Genomic DNA, 21,515 nt, shown 5'->3' on the forward strand with positions numbered 1-21,515 from the left:
TATATGCTAAAAAGAAATGTGCAGTGTTTATATCCACCCCCCTGCCCACATGTGCAGTCTGTCATTCATATCCCAGCACATACGTGCATGTACATACACACGTGAATATGAATGAAATGAGTCAGTGACAGCTACAGGGAGATAAGCAGGTAGACAGATAAAAACAGTGATGCGTATTTCCTAGCATGGTTTTAGAATCGTAGAATCTCACACGGGTTTGGGTGTGAAGGGACCTTAAAGATCATCTAGTTCCAACCCCCTTACATGGGCAGGGACCAGATCAGGTTTCTCCAAGCCCCATCCAACCTGGCCTCATACACACCTGGTGTATTCAAAGGTTTTAAAATTACTAATGGGTGACTCAGTTTATGCAAACCCAAGTCCACAACTTGCAAATTTGGACACACTAGTCATGTTGGGCAAATTCAGAAAATACCTCTCACTATCTTAAGCTATTTGTGAAGATATGCTAATAGAAAGTGAGAAACACAAAGCAATCACAACCTCCTTTTGGCCGTATTTTACAATCACAGATCAACAGCCATTAGCTGCACCCACTCTGCTCCTCAGTGAAGAGGATGAGGAGTTAGGGGCTGCATCCACCCTCAGGGTGCCCACCTCACCCAGGCACCTCCAGGCTCCCACTAAATATCCACATGGTCACCGAGAGACATAGCCAGGGAGAGAGGGATGGAGGGAAACCTGTGCTCAGCCTGTTCCTCCACCCTGCACTGGGAAAGCTTCACATCGTGGCAGAATGAGCCCCACTGCTCAACCCAGCCACCAAAGTGGGGCCGGAAAGGAACCTGTAGCAGCCACAGCAAGGGGCTCCAGCACTCAGCACACAGCCCACCAGGCTGCTCACTCGCTGCAACAGAGGTGATTTGTCCTGAGCATCCCAGAGGCAGAGAACAGAACGGGAAGACTGCTGAAGCACCTCAGCTTGGTCCAGCAAAAACTGCCACAGGTGCATGAGGCAAGTCACTCCTTCTTGGTGGCTTCCAGAAACATAAGAGCAAAGAGAAGTTAGAAGGCAGACATCTCCATCCTTGCTTGCATCTAGCCCCTACTACAGGCACCAATTCTCCTCAGCAAAATGTCTTTCCTTGGACAATTTGCAATCAGGATAGAAGCCTCTTCTGCTCTTCCTTCAGCAAGCAAGCAGAGAACGCAGCACCAACACCAGCACACCCCCCCCCCCCCAGTTTTTTAAGGCTTCCCCACATGGGCTGTCTTGAGCCTGAGGGACTGGCACAATGACTGTAATGGACACACACAGGCTGGAGCCACTTGCTGAAGTACAGAAAGCTCCCTGGGATGGAAAGAAGTTGGTTCCTAACAGAGATGAGCAGGTCTTTCCTTGTGCAATGGCCATGAAGTTACAGAGAGGAGGAATCTTGGCAATCACTCCATCCCAACCCTACCTAGATTGTTCATTCTGGTTCCAGTGTGTCACATCTCGGAGGAACCACACACCTTCTGCACCAGAAAGGGGTTCAGATGATGGTCTGGAGCACACAGAGATATGAAATGGTTACCTGCACTCAGTCCTTTCTTTCATCCCTTGCCCAGTCTTCCAAGGACTGGCTGCATTTGCCACCAAGGCTGGAGCTACTCCATGGCCTCCCATACTCAGTGAGCCTGCCCAAATCAGCCATAGAACAGCAGCAAAAACTGTAATCAGCGGCTTTAGCATTACAGTTCAGTGGGGAAGGTGGGCAGAAAAACCCTCAATGGGCTGAACCTCTCACAAGAGCATCCTGTCCTCAGGTGGCTTAACCTCAACCACCTCTGATGGTAAGTCAACACAGAGACCAACTGTGAGGAAAAACACACATTGTTGTACAGGGAAGTCCTGGTGATTCAGGGTCTCATCTCCCTGCAATCCAGCACCCAGCTCGTGCCCATGGGCAGTGCAGAGGGGCAGCACTGTGGGACCCACTCCTGGGAGATGTGACAAAGCCTATCACCAACAAAGATCTCCCAGCAGACCACAGGATGGAGGACCCAAGGTAGATCCATCCGCAGCTTTCCGATTACAAGGGCAACATCTGATTTCAGCCTGAAGTTCATAGATGTTGCCGAGAAAGTCTCCAGCCACAGATTCTGAGGACAGAGGTGTCCAACTGGCTGAGCCACCCTGCCTGAGGTCCTCTCCACAGATGGAAACACCAGCTCACTAGACTGCCTTACACTGGCCCATTGCTGCCCAGAAAGTTTATGCAGTCAGACCCAAGTCTGGGTTACCCTAGAGCTGGGTAAACCCCACAAAATATTTGCATGCTTGTTTGGGTTTGGATTTCAGGTTTTGGACATTTGCTCTGGCTACAACCCTTCAGCTTTTGCATTTCTTCCGATGGGTGTTGCAGGCGAGGTGCCTACAGAGAGGAGAGGGGTGACAATGGCACAGAGGGAGAAAAATCTGTGCCAAGGCCACCCTGTGCCTCATGCAGGCAACAACTGGCATAGGCACACAGACTGTGGGACCTGTGCTGCACCTGCACACATTGATAATTATGCAACTTTGCATTGTTAGCACCAGCACTCTGGAGGGAATTTTCCCTACTAGGAAAACTCCTTTCATCATGCAGGCACGGGGAGCCTTGTTAACTTTTAATTGAGCATTAATTAGCACAAATAAGATAAGGACAGTGGAGCAGCAGGCATTGCCAAGGGAAATAAACAGCCATCTGCAGCACAGAAATGTTTCCCTTGTCCAGCTTCGCTCTTCTGAGTCCTGAGCATGGGACAGTCCCAAGGCAAACTGGGAGGCAGATGGCCTTTTCAGTCATGGGTGCTATCCAAAACCCTGAAGAAATTAGCAAAACTCACAAAAAAATTTCCAGTCTTTTCTACTTTACAGCTGCCTGTAAGAGAAGCTAAATCATGCAAATGGAGACAGCCGAATTGACCAAACCAGAAACCTGGAGCTGCAAGAGGGAACTAGGGCAGGGAAGAGGATATGCCTTGGCCTTTCTTCCGTTTCTCCCTCTTCTTCTGGAAGTGCTGGATCCTTAGTGGGGCTCTCCATAAACTCCTGTGGGTGAGGCTGATCCTGTCCCGGTGTTGTCAGTTATTCACTGAAATAAGTAAAATTTTTGTGGAAAAATCACATAAAAGAGAACATAAGAGACATGCTGAATAAAAACAGGGCTCAGATAACAGTGAAACAGGGAGAATTGGACAAAACCAGATTCCAATGAGAGAAAAACACTTCCCAAGGAGTCCCCAGCCCAGCCTTGAGACAGGCCTGCAGGACACCTGCAGGACAGGTGGAAGAGATGGACGAGGAGCTCTGCCCACAGCTTGGCCTGGGGACAGCCTTGAGCGTTGGGGAAAACACACTGAGTCATTGCAATCACCATATGAATATATTAATGAGCCATTAGCAGACTAAAATTCCCACCCACAGGCTAGAGGGACCCCTGCTAACAGCAACCCCTCCGACTCTTTGAGCAGGCAGTGACATTCCTAAGCATTGGAACTTGGAATGGAAGAGAGGAATCAGTTGACCAATCAATCGTGTGTGCCAGTGACAGAACAATGCTAGAGATCAAGTTCTTTCTCACTTTTTTGGGTATAAAAGTAGCTCTTGTGTTTCAGGGAGCTGAGCTTGCTGTGTGGAACACCCCCTGCTCCCTGCTCTGTGCAGAACTGGATGTTAAAGCAAATCTCTACTCTGTGTGGATCAGCTTCTTGCACACCGGGTGACGGACCCGCTGTCAGGACAACACCTGGAGAGGAGTGAGCTCAGCTGTGGTGCCAAGGCTGGGTTTGCTCACTAACAGGCAGGGAGCTGAGCCTGGGCTGGCTGCCAGTGGGACCTGAGCCCTCCCAGGTACCTCTGTAACCAGAGCTGCAGGGATGGAAGCAGACAGACAGGAGGGGACAGAGCTTGTGGGGCTGTGACCTTGAACCAAGGAGACACCCTGGGCACATTAATCCCTGTAATGATACTTGGGGGGTGAGAGGTCCTGGGAAGCCTGGCTGCTCCCTGCTAATTCCTGCTACAGCTGAAAGGGCAGCTGAGCACCTCTGAAATACCTCCTTGTGACAGATCTCCTGGGAACAGCCCAAGTCAGGTCCCATGACCTGATGACCAGGTCCTTGTGGGCTTCCACACCCCATGTCATCCTTGTACTGATCTCTCACTGGCATCTGGAGATACCATCCAGGAAATTACACATTTGTCAGAAGAGGAACAGAAGTGGAGGACTTGCCCAACACTTCCAACAAACACCTGGTTGAGCAGGAGGAAGGGATCAGAGATGCTGACCTGTGGGCAAGTCCCTACATCTAGGTGAAGTGCCCCATCATCAGCCAAAGGCTTGGACTATTTTTGTCCCTTCATGCCAAGCCTGGGTGCAGGTTCCAGCTTCCTCCAGGCAGCTGTGCTGATCCTGGGCCTAGTAGACCTCTGATCTGCTTGGGCAGACCTTGGGAGCTTTTTCCCCAACATGACAGCAAAGCTAAAGAAAAGTAAGTCTAAACAAATATCCCATTTAGGAACTAATATATTTTTCCCTCACTCAAAATTACACAACTGTCACTTTTTGGGAGCATCCCTCATGCCTCACAGCAATGTCTCCTTTGAGACAACTCGATGATGATCCACTTAGTGCGTAGAAGTTGGGTTCCATTGCCCCACCTGCCAAAAGAGAATGGCAACTCTTTTTTCTGCCTTTCAGAGGAGTATCTTAGTGGCTTTAATAGTGGTTCCAGCACAGGCAATCTCATTCCTGTCTATTGAAGCAAATCCCTTCTGGATTCCTAATTAGCCACCAGATCAGCATTGGCCACTTAAGAACCCCTTCTCTGGATGGTAACTGGCTTACCTTGTTCTCCATATCATGAACTAGAACATCTCCATCTATTCAGACCTTGGCTGGGCCTTGGGTGACCTGATCCACGTTGCCTGCATGTATTAAGCTCTTTGCTCCTCCCAGCACTGAGTCATGGTGGCTCTGGGGTGGCAGATGTGGCTCTCAATCCCCTCCTGTGGCACACTTGGATCTGATGCACGCACCCAGATGCTCCTTGTGGTGCTGGTGGGAAGAAGCTGCAGGGATCTCGCCAGTGAACATGAAGAGCACCTATGCAAAAAACACCATTGGAAAAGAGCAGAGGATGAAGGGTCCCCACCGATGGTGGGTGTTGAGAAGTCACCCCACAGTGCCTTCCTATACCACACCTCCATGTCCCACCTCACCAGCATGTCCAACTCCAACTGTGCAGAGGCCAGTATCTTTGGCTGAGGTGGATGTGGGATGACAACCCTTGACAGAGCTGGGGGCCATCTCAAACTGCTGCTGCACCTTGATAAATTAATGCTGACCAAAACTCCACTTTTTTGGTATAACCCATCTCATTCAGGAGCCAAGATAAGTTGGTATTCCCAGTCTGAAACACCTGACACGCTTTCTCCATTGACATCCTGACAGATGCAGACAAGCCCCAGACCAGCTCAGCTTTGATGCTGTGAGAGTTGCAAAAACTCGATTGAGTTGATTTGCCCACATCTGCAAAAGGCAAAGCTAGTTCTCATAATAGTCCAGTCTGAACCTGGCCTTGCTTATTTTATAAGCAGCTGTTTGCTAAATCTTTTGTGCTTACAAGAGCAAAACCCTCAGCTCTGCAGCACTTCAAGGAGCAGAACTGAACCCTGAGCCTAAACTTTTCATCATGCAGGTTGTTAGAATAAGGTACCTTCTTTCTGCTTCAGATTGAAGCCTGCATGTTCCTCTTTCCACTTTTCAAGAAGAAAGGAGCAGGGGAGGGGGATTTGTGGTGGGGTTTTTTGTTGCTGCTCAGAACAAAAGCAGATGTCCTGGTTTGATCAAACCGGGACAGCAGATTATCATTCCAGCTCCTTTTGAATTTTATTTGCCTTTTCAAAAGACCCTTTTCTTATTTTAAAAATGCCTTTTGTTATTCTCTAATCAGAGTGAAAAAACCTGACAGCTATTACAGAACTAAATGCTGATCAACAAGCGTTATTCTTATCTGGTTTTTGGCTTGTCTGAGCTGAAATTACTTTTCCTACAGTGTTTATTTGATGATGACATGTTGGCCCTCACACATCCCAGTGCAGCCTCTTCCCTTGAGTATCTACAGGAAGAGAAGGGTGACACTTGGGACAGTTAAACATTTGCAAGTGGCATTTCAGATTTGAGAGAACTTTCACTAGCAGCAGCTCCATCTGCAGAGGCTGCCTCCACTGCAGAACTGATTCCCAAGGCAGAAATACCCCAACATCTGGATGCTGGGACAAATCCTGCCAGCCCCAAGCAGTCACCCTTCACCCCAGGGCTCTGCTGTGCACCCCAGGACTGGACTTTCCCCACAGCCTCAGGAGCTGCCAAGTGCTCAGCTCTTGGTGTAACTCAGGTTTCTCCGCAAGCCAACACTGCGCAGGCCAGGGAGCCTCCTAGAAGGGCAGGGTCTGTCCAGGTCTCACCTTGCACACACCTCTGTGAGCTTCTTTTCTCTTCAATCCAGCATGAAACCACTTCTGGATTTACAGCATCAAAACCGGCTTTTTAACTCACCAATCAGAAGCAACTTAATTAACTGCTACAGGTCTCCACGTCACACCCTCTGAGATCAAACTCATTAACACAATTACATGAGCCTTCTCCTGCTCTCAGGGCACCTGCTCTTGAAGGACCCAGACTCCCTGCTCTCACAAAATCATTAAGGTTGGAAAAGACCTCTAAGATCATCAAGTCCAACCTTCAACCCAACACCACCATGCCCACTAAACCATGTCCCAAACTGCCACCACCACTGCCCTGGGCAGCCTGGCAGATAAGGAGCCTCTTCCTGTGCCTCCCACCTGCTCAGGAATTCCATGACTCAAACACTGCACTTGTACTCGAAATAAATCAACATTTAATATTTTACAATGTCCATAGAAGTTCTCTGAACAGTATTTTACAGATCAGCACAGACATTACACAGATTTGGTGAGGCTGCACTTATGTACAAGGATGACCTGAAAGAACCTCAGACTTCTTTCACTTCCAGAAAGCATCAGAGGTCAAAACCTCCACCAGGATTATGAGTCCCTGGAGTTTGTGGTTGTTTTTCTCTACGAGATGGAAAGTCTCTTCTTTGGTATTTCTGTAGAGCCAGCTGAAACCAAAGAGGTTTATATCATTGCAGCAGCAGGGGTATATTTAGCCACGGATATAAAGATCCCAAATAGCAACGCTGTGACAGGATAAGGTGCTATTTTAAAATATTGAGCAAAAAAAAACAGCTGTCAAATTTCAGCCCCATATGAGAAGGTGCTCACAAACCTGTTTGGGAAATGACAAATCAGAGGGAAAACTTTTTTCTGAGTGTGTTCCTGATCCCTGGAGCCTACTGGACTGAAAATACTGATTTAAAATGCCCTGCAGAGAAGTGCAGAGCAGAGAGCTCAGGACACATTCCCACCTCACCATGCAGGCACCCTGTGAGGGATGGGCCAGCCCACCCCAACCTGGCAGTGTCCTGGGTGTCCCTGTCCAGTCTGTGCTTTGAGCACATCATGGAGCCAGAGCACCTACATGTGTTCAAGATGCTTCACCCTACACGAGGGTCTTGTCTTGGAGTCCAGAAGACACCACCATCCTTGGGATGGTTTATTCAAGTAAAAGGATGAAGGGCAGAGGCCTTGGGAGCATGTTCATATCTTGCTTTTGCTCATCTCTGGCCATTGGCAGAAGCTGCATCCAGAGCTGCTGAGGACACTGAAGAGCCAGCTGGTTCCTCCTTAACCTGAGGTGTTCACCCCTGGGTCCAGACCAAGCTGTCCCCACACAACAGAGGCAGTGGGGCCAGGATCAGACTTCCCAGCACATGAGAAATCCCAAAAACACTTCCAGGAGGGATGAAAAGAAATCCAGCAGACACGTCTGACCCATGCTCCTCTGAGACAGCTGAAGCCCCCAGGGCCTCTGGCTCCTTCCAAGCCAGATTGAACCTCAAATTACACTGCTGCTGTATCACCAGCCCTTGGGGACAGAGCTGAACCTTATTCTAACTAGTGCTATGAGCTGACCAATTTAAAGGAAACCTTGAGGAAGCCTGTCCCCATCCACAAAAAGCATCCTCATCCTGAGTACCCTCAGCTTGTTAGGGGTAAAATGCCATTAGGACATCGGTTAGGTGGTCTGCAGCTCTGCATGCATTGGAGGCCACCTACCACCACTCAGCCAAGGACATCCATTTCCAAAACATCTCCCATGAGCTTCCCGCAGATGACACAGGCCTTGCAGTCACTATCAAATCCAGCCACAGCACCTTTTTCTGGCTGGAAAATATCTCTGTCTTGCCTTGCCCTCTTGAGAAATCCAGGTGTTGGCAGCTTGCTGAACTACGGGGAGATCTCAAGGAAACCACTTTCCTCCCATTGCTTAGGAACCCTGATTGGTACCAGAGAATAACATCAATGTCTCAATTTCCCCAGGCTATGCTAAGCCCAGACCAGGAGCAGCTCAGCCACCACATCAATGCTTAGGCTGCACTATGTTTTAGACATAAAAAACATCTGTTCCCCTGGAACAGATGGGTCTCAAGCCCAAAGGAGGACAATCAACTGCCTTTTCCTGAGGCTGTCTTGCTGTTGGATGTGAGTCTGGCCTGAGTTGACACAGGGTTCTTCTATGGCAGTGCTCCACTGAAGGTGGCAATGGGTAAACACAGGAGAGAATGAAACTCAGAGGGGTCCTGAGGCAGCAAAGAGGATCCTCTCGGTGCACAGAGGTCACTGTCCCTGGGTTTGTAGCACACCGAGATCTCACACCTGCAGGGGAACAAAAAGAAACCAAGAGAGAAGATGTGTGGCTGAGCATCAGAGTCCTCAGGTGCAGCAGAAATATCTGCAGACAAACAGGCATCATGGTGGTCTTTAACATGACTGGAATTTGAGTACTGAGAGTTTAGGCCTCTAAGCTGGCTCAGGCTGGGACTCAGAGCAGACATCCATAAGAATTCCTTTCTGAAACTCCTTCGGGAAAACGAGAATTTTGCATCCCCCAAGTTCTGAGAAGAGGGAAGTAGCGCCTTCTCCATTTCATGTATTGAACACTCCTACTGGCCCCCTGAGCTGCACAACAAACAAGTTCAGTAAAACACCTCTCTTCAGGGTTACTGAAGAAATGAGATCCAAAATCTGTTTCCATTGGAGGCAGCACAACCTTGCCGAGTTCTGCTCTCTCTGAGGAACCAAGTGCAAGCACGTTTTTAAGACCCGTGGTTCAACTTGTTTGATCTCTTTGTGCTCATGGAATTATGTTGTCTACAGTGCATTTTCAAATTTCATCACCTGAGGACCCAGCTTGCTGCCCTGGGGACATGACCAATGGATGAACTGCCATGTGAACAATTCTTGGTCTACCCTAGTGTCTCCCATGAAGATCGTGAGTTAATTCTGCAATGGGTATGCCAAAGGTGGTGGAGAACTCAAATGAGGTGTAGAAGTTGAAGGCTCTGCTCATAGGCCCAGTGCTCTCCAAGCACCTCATTTCTGTTGCAAACCTTCCCTCTGGTCTTACTGAAGGAGCTGTCTGCAGAGTTCAACAGCTGACTGGGGACCACCCTTCAGACCGTGCCAGACATGAAGCTAAACTGCTAGGATCTGAGCAGGACCATTCATCCCACCTGAGCTCAGCTGCACTACAGAGCTTGGAGCTAAGTCACCCAGCTTGGGCACCTGGCATAGACCCACAGTGGTGCTCAGGACCTCCCCACATTGGTCACCCACTCTTCATTGAGAAGTCATAACACACAGGATGCACCATCCCAAGAGGTGGCCACGTTGCAGTCCCTACCTGGTTACACTCTGCAGGATCTTCTGCTCATCCTGGTCTAGGCACACGGCGAAGGAGGACTGGAGACCAATAATCTGGACCTTGTCTACTTTTATCTGGGACACACTGATCTGCTGATAGAAAAAGAGTCTGAGAAAAGGAGCTGCTAGGCTCAGTGCACAACCCTGTGCAGGGAAGGGGAGCTGGGCACCCCTAAGGCCTGGGGGCAAATTGATCCCTCAAGGAGCTACTGTCTCCTGCCCTGCTTCCCTCCCAGCTGAGTCAGGCTGACAGCCTTTTACCAAAATTAACATGATTTGAGTTACCTGATTGAAACTTTTTTTGGATTTGGAGTTTTGCCTTTTGACCACTTCTGTCATGGTCAAGTTGAGACACTCTGTTTTTGAGGCTGTAAAAAAAGAAAACTGTTATCACTTGGGGCTTCTGGGCCACTGGTGGGAACCCAAAGGGTCCCCTCCACCCCTCAAGACATCCCAGAGACAGTGGTTCTCAGCAGGACTCCACAGTCTAGGGAAACATCAGTTTTGGAGCTCCCAACATAAAAAGGACATGGAGCTCCTGGAGCAAGGCCAGAGGAGGCCACAAAGATGATCTGAGGCTGGAGCAGCTCTGCTCTGGAGACAGGCTGGGAGAGCTGGGATGCTCAGCCTGGAGAAGAGGAGGCTCCAGGGAGACCTTAGAGCACCTTCCAGTGCCTGAAGGGGCTCCAGGAAAGCTGGGGAGCGGCTTTGGACAAGAGACAGGGAGTGAGAGAACAAGGCAGACGAGATTAAGACTAGAAGATGGGAGACTGAGATGAGATCTTTGGAAGAAATTCTTCAGTGTGAGGCTGGTGAGACCCTGGCCCAGGTTGCTGAGAGAAGCTGTGGCTGCCCCATCCCTGAAAATGTTCAAGGGCAGGTTGGATGGAGCTTGGAGCAACGTGGTCTGGTGGGAGGTGTCCCTGCTCATGGCAGGGAGGTTGGAACGAGATGATCTTTAAGGTCCCTTCCCACCCAAATCATTCCATGATTCTATGATTCCTTCCCCAGTGCTAACCTACATGGAGAGAAAGCATCAGAAAGACAGGGATAAACTTCAGAGTAATTTCCAGCTGCTTTCCAAACACAGCAGCAAAAACCGCTGAACTGTCTTAGGATCTTAAAAGGAGGAAATCCATTGCCCCATTGCCATGGGGGGATTCCAGCTCTCTCAGCCTGGCCTGCCCTGAAGTCCGCCTGAAGATGTTTTTTCATGCCTGGAATTACAGTGACATCTTGTGGTCAAACTGCTGAATGTGAAAATCAAGGAAGAGAACTAAGGGGTCTGGAATTCTCCTGGAAGGAAGAAGGAGAAGCTCCTCCCCAACATGGAACTGAGGACACTCCCTGCAGGAAAGCCACAGCAGTGGCAGCACACGCTCCTGAACTAGTGCAGAAACACCCAACTCTAAATATATAGAGGCGGTGAGAAATTAATTCCTGTGGGGATTCTTCCAGGGTTGTCTGCATGGATGGGACAGCAACAGGAGGTTGATTGATGAGAGAGGAGAGGGAGGGGAGAGGGAGGGGTTGAACTCCCTGGGCCATGTAGCAGCTGTGTCCTGTTTGGTAGATCACCCTTTTGGCCTAGCTCCTCTGCTCAGAAACCACACATCTGCTAGACACAAAGCACTAGAGGAATCAACAAACCCCTCAGGTTCCCGAGGGCTGGATGCTGGATTGCTAGAAGAGCAACTCTTCAGCACAAATGAACAGTTTGCTTCTAAATACACACATGGACTACAAGTCTTGCTGCTTTTAAAACAAAGCCTTATTAATTCCCCATCGGAAACCTGATTAGAACAGAAGTTCTGAAACAAACCCATGTGGAAGCTATCTCTGAGCTGCAGGAAGGAAACCAGGCTGGAGCATCTGCTCAGAGAGAGCTTGCTGAGAGCTGCTGCCAACGGTGGGGCAGGCACTACTGTTTCAGTTAACTACAGCTTTACCTGTCTCTTCTTCTCCTTACTACACAAGTGTTGTTCTGGGAAGCTCCATTCTCCAGTCACCCTAAAGGACATCTCATTTCCCTGGCTGGAAGCTGTAGGATAGTAGACAAGTAACAGAGCCACAGTCACAGAGTGTTTGGGATTGGAAGGGACCTCTGAAGATCCTCTAGTTCAACTCCCCTGCTAGAGCAGGATCTTCTACAGTAGATCCCGCAGGAACACATCCAGATGGGTTTGGAATGTCTCCAGAGAAGGAAACTCCACAACCTCTCTGGACAGCCTGTCCCAGGCCTCTGTTACTCTCACAGTTTTTCCTTGTTTCACTTGACACTCCTGTGCTCCAGCTTGTGCCCATTGCCCCTTGTCCTGTCACTGGACATTGCTGAAAAGAGTCTGGTCCCATCCTCCTGACACCCCTGTAGGTACTGATAAGTGCTGATGAGATCCCCCTCAGTCTCTTCTCCAGGCTGAACAGCCCCAGCTCTCTCAGCCTTTCCTCACAGGCAGATGCTCCATTCCTTGGATCATCTTGGTGGCCTGTGCTGGACTCTCTCCTGTAGTTCCTTGTCCTTTATGAACAGGGAAGCCCAAAACTGGATGCAGTATGAAATAGAAGAATAGTCAGTGATAGAAGAATAGTGACAGAAGAAGGGAAAAGGGCCTTAAGTTGTGGCAGGGGAGGTTTGGATTGGAGATAGGAACAATTTCTTCCCCAAAATGGCTGCCAACCCCTGGAACAGGCAGTGGTGGAGTCCCCATCCCTGGAAGGATTTCAAAGCCATGTAGAAGTGCTGCCAAGGGACATGATTTAGTGGTGGCCTTGGCAGTGTTGGGTTTACAGTTGGACTTGATCTTAAAGGTCTTTCCCAATCAAAATGATTCTATGACAATGTGAAACCAAATGCCCTTTGTCCTTGCTGTGGTGCTGAGGACAGCCAAGGACTACAGCATGTCACAGAGAACATCAGGCACCTTCCATGGATCTTCTCCTGCATTCACACATCCAGCTTTGCTCCAGCTAAAAGAACCACATTGTCCTCTTGTTCCACTAGTCCCATCCACCACTCCTATGCAAACCCACAGAGACCACCTCTACGCACCTAGTTCTTCATACTTCTTGCAGGCTTTGCTCAGATTGACAGATGTGCAGACCTTCTCAACATCATTCCAGTGACTTCTTCCACTGATGGCTGTCTGCAGAGACCAACCAAAGCCCATGAGGTGTCATGCTCCAGGCTGATGTTACCCTGCCTCCCACCCCTAACCATCTGGTTGGACTAGCTCACATCTGGATTTACCTGGAGCCAAACAAAGGTTGAGTAGGAATTTAAATTAATTTAACTTTGGTCCTACAAAAATTGCCCAGGCTTAACACTAAATAACTGGAGAGGGACCAACAAAATAGGAGGACTGCTGTGACCAGCAGAAGATCTTGCCCTGGAGGCAAAGTCCACCAGCATAAACTGGCACTCAGTAGCCATCCAGTCTATGGAAACTGGCTGCACATTCTCTACTTTACTGGGCTGAAGAGGAGTGGAAATCCACCCACAATTAGCCAGTAAAACAATTAGCTTGAATTTGGCTTGTTTGGGCTTGGATCCAGACTCCCCCAGCCCACTGTCAGTGTTCCACTCTCTCAGCTCCCAGCAGACAGACCAGTTCGCCCAGCACCAAAGTGGTTTTCTGCCCCATTTGTCTTTGTGCAGGTCCCACACACTGACCTTGCTGTAGGCAATCTGTAGTGTTAGTGGGATTGCTTCTCTGTCTCCATCTATGCCCAGCCTTTTGCTGCCTGGACCTGCACAAAACAAGGAGCAAAGGCCACATGGAGGCTTTTCATCCCCATTCATCAGCAGGGACTGATACACTGGAGTACTCAGGACCTCCAGGAATGGAAATAAATGGTTTGATGAACACAGCTATGGAGTGAAAAAAAAAAGGCAAAAAAGAAAAGATGGCTTAAAAGCTGACAGAAAGTAATGAATCCAGTGCAGAGATCTGATAATGAAGCACAACAAGCAGCTCTGCAAAACTGAAGCAATAAAAGGGCCCATTGCTGACACTGCTCCTGTGCTCCTGGGCATGTTTGTGCCCACATGAAGTTGAAATACTGTTCCAAACACTTCATAATATTTTTTTTCCCCCCTGGATAATTTTTTGCAGATGTTAAGGGACGTACTGCCAGACAACCCATGGAAATATTAAAAAAATTAAAAATCCAAGTCTAGAAGGATTGGTGGTTTCATGAGTTACTGGGAAGAGGTCTCAGCCAAGGCTGTATTTTGGGGGACTAGGGTGGTGACACTTCAGATGGAAGGTATTTTATGAGCTCTGTTTAGAAAGGCAAGGTGAGATCACAGAAAAGCAATGAGAAAAGGGGGAAAAGGGGGAAACGGGGGAAACGGGGGAAACGGGGCAGAAGGAAGAGGGAAGAGGGAAAGGGAAAGGCAAGCAATGCATTTCAATGCAGGGTTGCTGGTTGGCCATGAGATGTCTCTGTGAGCTGCACCACACCAGGCAGCGTCTCGCCCTTGGTACCCAGGAGAGATGGAGACCATGCTGCAGGCAGATGCTGTTGCTTCTTGTTTCTGCTAATTTTATAAATTTCAAGTGTAAAAGCTCAGCAATCTCCCTTGCAGGATGGTTACAGGCACATGCACAAACCTTGTTTTGCCCAGTAAATTAAAGGAAAAAGGGAAGAGAGTTTTTATAAATTACCCTCCTGGACAAATAACAGGAAGCAGCAAGAAGAAAAGATGAAGAGCTGCACTTTGTCAGGTGGTGATGAGAGGAAGCAAAGGGGCCTGAAGCTGTTTAATTGCGAAGACATTTTAGGGTTACCAGCAGTAAGATCACCGAGGCACTACCTGGCTTCACTGCTTCACTTCCAAACTCTTTAAAGACACCTGGACCTTTGCTGGTGATGCAGCCTGGGCCCAGACACCTCTTGCAGCCCCTTTGCTCCATCCAACCCCTCTTTCCATTCACTTCCCAGCCCAGCCCTTTGCAAAGCTCCAGCCCGAGGCTGTGGGTGCAGAAGCTGTGACAAACCTGATGCTTTGATGGCCCGTGTGGCTGCCGAGTGGCCCAGCTCCAGGGAATGGATGAAGACTTCAGTCATCTTTTCTCCCCCGATGAAGGTGAGCTGCCAGGAGGAGAAGAGAGGAGATGTGATGGTGAGAAGATCCAGTCACACTCAGCCCTCTCACTCCTTTCTGCAGGAAACACATTGCTTTGGGAAAATCCTTCCAAATTTTCAAAATACTTAAGCAGAGCAGTCACTGCAGCCACACATTCAACCTTTCCCACCACATCTGCCCCAGGCACACTGCAGGCCATGGACCATGGGCTTCACGGGAGGGCTTGGTTTGGAAAGCAGAGCACTGGAGGGGCTTCCAGTGGTGTGAATAACTTCTCAGCACTAATGGGAGTGGCTTTGTGTCATGGGGAAAGGTATTTGGATGGAAAAGCTCTCATGTGACTTAAATATTATCTGGGCAGGACCTGCATCCTCTCAGACCCTAAGCCAGGATCATCAGCCAAAGCACCATGAGCACCTGAGGAACAAGAGTAGCTGGAGCTCAGCCTCACCAGCACCTGAAGGCTGTGCCAAATCCCCATCTGCTTCACAGGCAGGTCTCTAGTTGGTGGCACAGGCAGAAGATCTCCCTTTTCCCCTCACCAAGACAGAGCCAAGCCCCTTCACCTACTTCTGTCTGGTAGAGCTGCAGCAGGACAGGGCGTGTGGCGAAGCGGCAGTAGTAAAGGATCATGTCAGCCAGGATGGGCAGCTGCTCCTGGGAGTCCTCCTGGGGCGCAGCCTCTGGCTTGGCAGACTGGTGAGAGAACAAGTCTGATGGGTATGTGGTACCTACAGCTTGGTGCCAAGAACTGCCCATCCCACCCTGCCAGGGATGGAAACCCTCCTCCTAACCACCTGCCTTCATCCCATATCCATGTAGCACAGCCTGCTGTCCAGGATCATGGTGGTCAGGTGCTAACCAGGAGCTCTCCACTCAGCTGCCCTATACCTTGGGGAAGGGGAATGCTGAGTCCTACCAGCCGAAATGCACACACCTGGCACAGGACGTCCATTGGCAGGTTCATCAGCCCAAGAACATTGCGCTCGTACCATGGGTCCAACATGCCAATGTAGTGGGAGATGTCATTGGTGCTGCTCTCCATCCCAACCAAGGTGGAATCCTGAAACCAGACATAATGGGGTCACACTTGGGGCCCCCCATGGTCCTCACCCCACACCAGGGGCTGGTGGAAGAGACACCAGTGGTCCCCTCAGCCTGCCCTGCTGGTGTCTTTGCACACCACTCTTGGGGCCAAGCAGTGTGCTGGTGGAACCATGAGCCCCATGACCAGCAGGACACCTACCACGTGTGCTGAGGGCCGGAACTGTGGGTCCCCCAGGGACAGGGAGGGATGTATCAGTAGGGCTGATGGAGTCAAGAAGCTCCTCTTCACGGGGACATAGAAAAACTGCAGTTTGAAGTACCTTGTCAGTGAGGGGCAGGTGCTCTCCTTCAGCCTAGGAGAAAGTAAGAGAGGGCTTGAGTGAGCAAAGCTCACCAGCATGTCCCAGCAGGGCCAGGTGCCTGAGCTGGGCTCACCTGAGATTGCTGTAGGCTCGGGCCACTTTCCCTGAGATGCGGTCGGAGCCAAAGACCACGACACGCAGGGTGGCCACCTTGGTGCCCTCATCATAGCTGAGGAAGGGCTGCCGGTGGAGGCTGAGGTGGGACAGGGCAAGCGGGGCTGGCAGCTGTGGGCTCAGAACATACTGCGGCAGCGAGTGAGCGCGCCGGGAGCGCGCTGGGATGCGGTGCTGGGCCTGGGGCACGCACAGGCTCTCGGCGCGGCGCAGCGAAAGTGAGCCTGTGTTTGGACAGTCCTTTAAGTCTCTCTGCAAGACCAGCTGGCTTTTGCTCTTGAACAGTTTGTAGATCTTGTTGGTCAGTGTGTGTCTGTATTTGTGGTGGGTCTTCTCCACCTTCAGCTCTGGCCTCCCCACCATGTCCAGGGTGCTCTCATCACTGTCCTCTGCATACCCACTGTCCATGCAGTCCCTCAGGCTGGAGACAAATGACTTCAGGGACTTTCTGGAGACCACTGTCAGCTCTGAGATGGAGTCTTTGGAAGCAGTGAAGAGGGACACTCGTGAGGGCTTAGATCCCTCCTCTGACAGTGCCGAGTACACCGAGTCTTTGGAAATGGCACAGATGGGAGAAAGCAGTGAGTCCTGCTCAGGGGAACAGCCATCAGTTTCCACCTCCTCGTCTTCATCCTCCTCCTCATTCTCCAAGGCCATGGGCTCAACAACGCTGCACTCTTTGCTGAGGACGTCATTGAGGATATCTGAAAGACAACCAGAAGGAGATGGCATCTGGCACAGGCTTCCCCATAACCACTGGAAACAGACAACACTGATTGGCCAATGCTCCCTTTGATCCCACACAGTTTCAAACAAGGAGATGAAAGCCTCCCACTGAACATTTTTAGATCTCCATGGAGTGCTCAGATGTAATGCAAAACAAACATGCTTCTCTCCTTGAGGTCACAATCTGTTTGGGTTCTCAAAAGGCCAGTTGCAGTTTTGCTTCCTTCCTCCAGTTTAACTGGAGAGCAGGAGGCAAGTGAGGTATTTGGCCAATCAAACCCTCACCTGCCCCACTGCAGGTGGCCTCTGGCAAGGCTGGGCTCACTGCAGAGGCCAAGGCAGAGTGCAGCTTGGTCTAGGTTGCAGGGGCCAGCACACAATGAACACCAAGCCTTCATAAGAACAAAAAAGGTCTTCCAGAAATGGGGAAGCCAGAGAGTCCAGCTCAGCAGCAGGGGAAGCTGCTGCTTCCCCTACAAAACTGCTGTGCCAAGCTGAGAGCACAGCAAAGGCACCCTCTCCTTGGCCATCCCTGTAATGTCCAAGGGGTCTCAACCCCACCAAGCCCTCAGTGTGGTCAGGTTTTTCTAGCAACAATTATTTCCACGGCACGAGCAAGATTTACTCCTTGCAGAGGACCTTTCTACCAAACAAGGTCTCCATCCTACCGATATCCCTATGGCCTTGTGTGTGAGGAACCACTTCAAGCTTAATGCAAGGCAGAACTTTCCCAAGAAGACTAAACCCTACAGGATTTGTCTCTGGCAACATTTGTTCTGGAACTGCCAGCAACTTGTGGCCACCACTCAGATGAGGGTTTGCTTGGGGTCACAGCAGGCATCATGCCCAAGCTGACACCAACATCCTCTCCCATCTAGAAGACACTGGTATCCACTGTTACCTCTCCCTCCAACACCAAAAATTTGTTACCAGCTCTTTCAGGTTCTGGTCACATTTTGTGTCACACACCTAGCTGTACGTGGTAGCCACAGCCAAGACAAAAGACAGCTCAGCCACCCCTGAGATGAGGAGCAGAAGGATGTGGTCTCACCAGGAGGGATGGGGGAGCACAAGTCTTCTGAGGAGCAGCTGAGGGAACTGGGGGTGTTGAGCCTGGAGAAAAGGAGGCTGAGGGGAGACCTTCTGCCTCTGCAGCTGCCTGAGAGGAGGATGGAGGGAGGGGGGGGGGTCGGTCTCTTCTCCCAGGGTAAAAGTGATAGAACAAAAGGAAATGGCTTCAAGTTGCTCCATGGGAAGTTTAGATTGGATATCAGGACAATTTGTCCCCTGAAAGGGTTGTCAGGCCCTGGCCCAGGCTGCCCAGGGCAGTGGTGGAGTCCTCATCCTTGGAGGGATTTCAAAGCCATGTAGATGTGGTGCTGAGAGACATGGGTCAGTGGTGGCCTTGGCAGTGCTGGGTTCACAGTTGGACTTGATGTTCTTAAAGGTCTTTTCCAACCAAAACAATTCCATGATTCTGGATCCCCTCTGCTTACCAAAGTTATCCTGATCCCAGCTGTACGTGTAGCAGCGAGCAGCAGGGATGGGGATGGTGTGGAGCCTGTGGGGCTGAGCCTCACCTGGGAAGACAGGAGGGCGAGGAGTTAGTTTGCAGGGACCCCCAGTACCACTCCTGACAGCTCTCCTGGCTGGTGGGAGATGCCACCCACCCCATGCACATGTTTTGGGCAGCCCCAAGTCACACAGAACACAGATTCTACTATCACTATCCCCACGAGGTCACCAGCAATTGGGTCAAGGGGACATTTCACAGCCCTAAGAGCCAGCAGACATCACTGCTACCATCTGGTTCTGGTCTGACATTTTCATCTCTGCCACAAAGGCCTGAGATATTTTTTTGTTGCCATTTTAATGAAAGATGAGAAACCGTTTCTGGCTCATGGCCTGGTTCTGAAACAGGACCCAGATTGGTGTGGGGTTTTGTTGTAGCTGCACTCGCACATGCTTGAAACTTTGCACAAAACTGCTCATAACTCTGGAGGACAGAGGGTCCTGGGGGTCTCTTACCTGCAATGGCAGGGAAGGAGGCGGCCCCGGCGATGTCCCGCAGCACAGCCTGCAGCTGCTCCCGGGCCAGGACAGGGTCACTGCTGGTGGCTGCTCTCTCCTGCGCGTCAGCCGCGCTGGCGTAGATCTCCGAGAGCTCTTCCAGCGTCTTGGACTTGGGGGAGCAGAGACAAGGAGAGAGATCAAGGCGGGGGGCTCCCTCCACAGAGGCAATACACTATTCTGTGTATACACCACTGGATACACCACTGGGCAAAGCCAGGTTGGATGGGGCTCTGGGGAACCTCATCTGGTGGGAGATGTCCCTGCCCATGCAGGGGGGTTGAAACTAGATGATGATCTTCAAGGTCCCTTCTGACCCAACCCATTCTATGATTCTATGAAATCCACCAGCAACTGCATGAACCTTCTCCCATGCCAAAGCCCTCTGAGCTTACCTTCAGGAGGTGGTGCAGGCTCTCCAGGTGGCAGCGGGTGCCAAAGTTGGCCTGGTAGAGGTGCTCGAGGAGCAGGACCAGCGTGGCACACTGCGGGTGCTGGCTGGCGCTCAGCTTCTCGGCGATGGAGAGGAACTCACTCTGCACCTCGGAGCGGTTGAGCAGCAGCACCGTCCTGGGAACAAGGGGACCACGTGCCACCAGTGCTCAGGCAGGGCAGCCAGGTTGGTGGCACATGAAACTCACACTAGAAAATCTCATGAAATTCACACTAGATGGCAGCATCCTGTCATGTCAGTCTTTGCTGGAGGGTTTCAGGGCTGTGCAGGGCTGCCAGACCTGCTGCCATGCCATGGGCAGGGAGCAGGTAATGAATGAGCATCCTCCATCCTGCCTCTCAGTCATATCTGCAACATCACCAGCTCAAGACCTACTCAGTCAGCCCCAGACAGGGCTGCAGGGGCTGGACATCCAGCAGAAGCAATGAAGGGGATGGGGCGGGGGGGGTGGGGCAGGGAATAGAAAATGAGAGTGGCCTCCCCCAAACATCTTCCCCCTGCAGGTCAGAGCATCACTTTTGGGCATTAAGGAGAAGAGCTGCATCCTTCAGCTGTGTTTTTCTCTGGACCACAACATGAGTTGGCAGTTCTGGGCTAAGGGTTGGACTTGATGATCTAAAATGTCTTTTCCAATCAAAATGGTTCTATGATTCTATGAATATCCACAGGCTTTGAGTTCCCAAACCTGCAGCCTGGAGAGCATGTGTCTTTATGGACAAGAGCAGTCCACCTTCCTAAGCAAAAATGGCTCTGAATTAGAGATGTGCTCTGGTGTGCTTGGATCTTGATGGCTCAGGCAGTGGGCATAAGCTTTCAACAAGCCCGAGGTTCAGTTATGTGCAGCTCTGTGCCAGGTCTTCAGGGCTTTGTATGCAAATACAGCCAACCCTGCTGCCAGTCATTGGTGGCTGCGCTTGCATCAGTATAAGTGGGTAGAGCAAGGGAGCTATACAGCACTAGTGCAGTAACTGGGATACAGGAGCAGATCCAGAGCTGCCCAGCATAAGTGGACAAGCCAAAAGAGCAGGACCTCCCTCCTGCAGAGAGCAGAGGTGGCCATGCAGGAAGGACTGTCCCCGTCCCTGGGGCTAGTCAGGAAGGGCACACACCACCAAACTCATTTTCCTATTTACAAATGAGGTGCCCCAGCAGGAGGGAAGGGTCAGGCCTCGAGTAAGGTGCAAAGACTAATCACGCTCAGAGCTGCAAGACTGAATTGGTGAACTGGGACGGACTCACTCCTGTCCCCTCTCAGGCTGGTGGCTCCTATAACACACAGATTAAAGCATTTCCTGGGTGTTCTCCAGCCTGTGCCGAGATCAGCAGCTCCCTCGGAGGAGACTTTGCCTTCTCTGGCTGATTTTACCCAGATATGTGGGACAACCGACAGAGGGAGCCCATAGACCCGGACCCACAGCTATGGAAATGCCACAACCACTTTCCTTGTCCCTTCCCACAGCTCAGCCCAGCTTTCCAGCTCTTCTCCCTGTCACCCACTGCCACACCTCCGAGCTGCCTCTTGCTGCAGCCCTGCTGCAGCTCAAACAGCACCCATGGCCAGACTTACACGGTGGAGGTCTGGTAGTTCTTCACAGGCAGCCCCTGCTCCGTCCTCACCAGCCTCTGGAAGGAGATCCCTGGAGGAGAGAGCAGAGGAGAGAAGACATGGCACCACCACACATGACTCTGCTATAGGAGCACATTGACTTTGTCTCCTAACGTGGTTATAAGCTGGCTGAGCTGCAGCCTGGAGCAGGCATGGCAGTAACTAAAGTCCTTGTGGGGACAAGGAACCACGCAAGGGGACTAGCCCAG

At 50.8% G+C, this 21,515-nt stretch overlaps 1 protein-coding gene across 1 annotated transcript in view; it reads right to left on the reverse strand.

Moving 5' to 3' along the window:
- Positions 1-6,874: 6,874 nt before the first annotated feature.
- PIK3R5 (phosphoinositide-3-kinase regulatory subunit 5) overlaps positions 6,875-21,515 on the reverse strand; it is a 48,887-nt gene continuing 34,246 nt past the window's right edge. The window contains exons 6-19 of the mRNA XM_051635187.1: positions 21,268-21,337; positions 19,642-19,816; positions 19,205-19,358; positions 18,673-18,756; positions 16,410-17,154; positions 16,174-16,327; positions 15,865-15,990; positions 15,498-15,623; positions 14,839-14,932; positions 13,509-13,585; positions 12,888-12,981; positions 10,124-10,206; positions 9,819-9,928; positions 6,875-8,791 (exon numbers count right to left, since the gene is read on the reverse strand). Of these exons, the coding sequence (XP_051491147.1) occupies positions 8,650-8,791; positions 9,819-9,928; positions 10,124-10,206; positions 12,888-12,981; positions 13,509-13,585; positions 14,839-14,932; positions 15,498-15,623; positions 15,865-15,990; positions 16,174-16,327; positions 16,410-17,154; positions 18,673-18,756; positions 19,205-19,358; positions 19,642-19,816; positions 21,268-21,337 (2,234 nt within the window). The 3' untranslated portion in view covers positions 6,875-8,649. The remainder of the gene's footprint in view (positions 8,792-9,818; positions 9,929-10,123; positions 10,207-12,887; positions 12,982-13,508; positions 13,586-14,838; positions 14,933-15,497; positions 15,624-15,864; positions 15,991-16,173; positions 16,328-16,409; positions 17,155-18,672; positions 18,757-19,204; positions 19,359-19,641; positions 19,817-21,267; positions 21,338-21,515) is intronic.

The sequence above is a fragment of the Apus apus genome, chromosome 17 (genome assembly GCF_020740795.1).
Source record: "Apus apus isolate bApuApu2 chromosome 17, bApuApu2.pri.cur, whole genome shotgun sequence".
NCBI lineage: Eukaryota > Metazoa > Chordata > Aves > Apodiformes > Apodidae > Apus > Apus apus.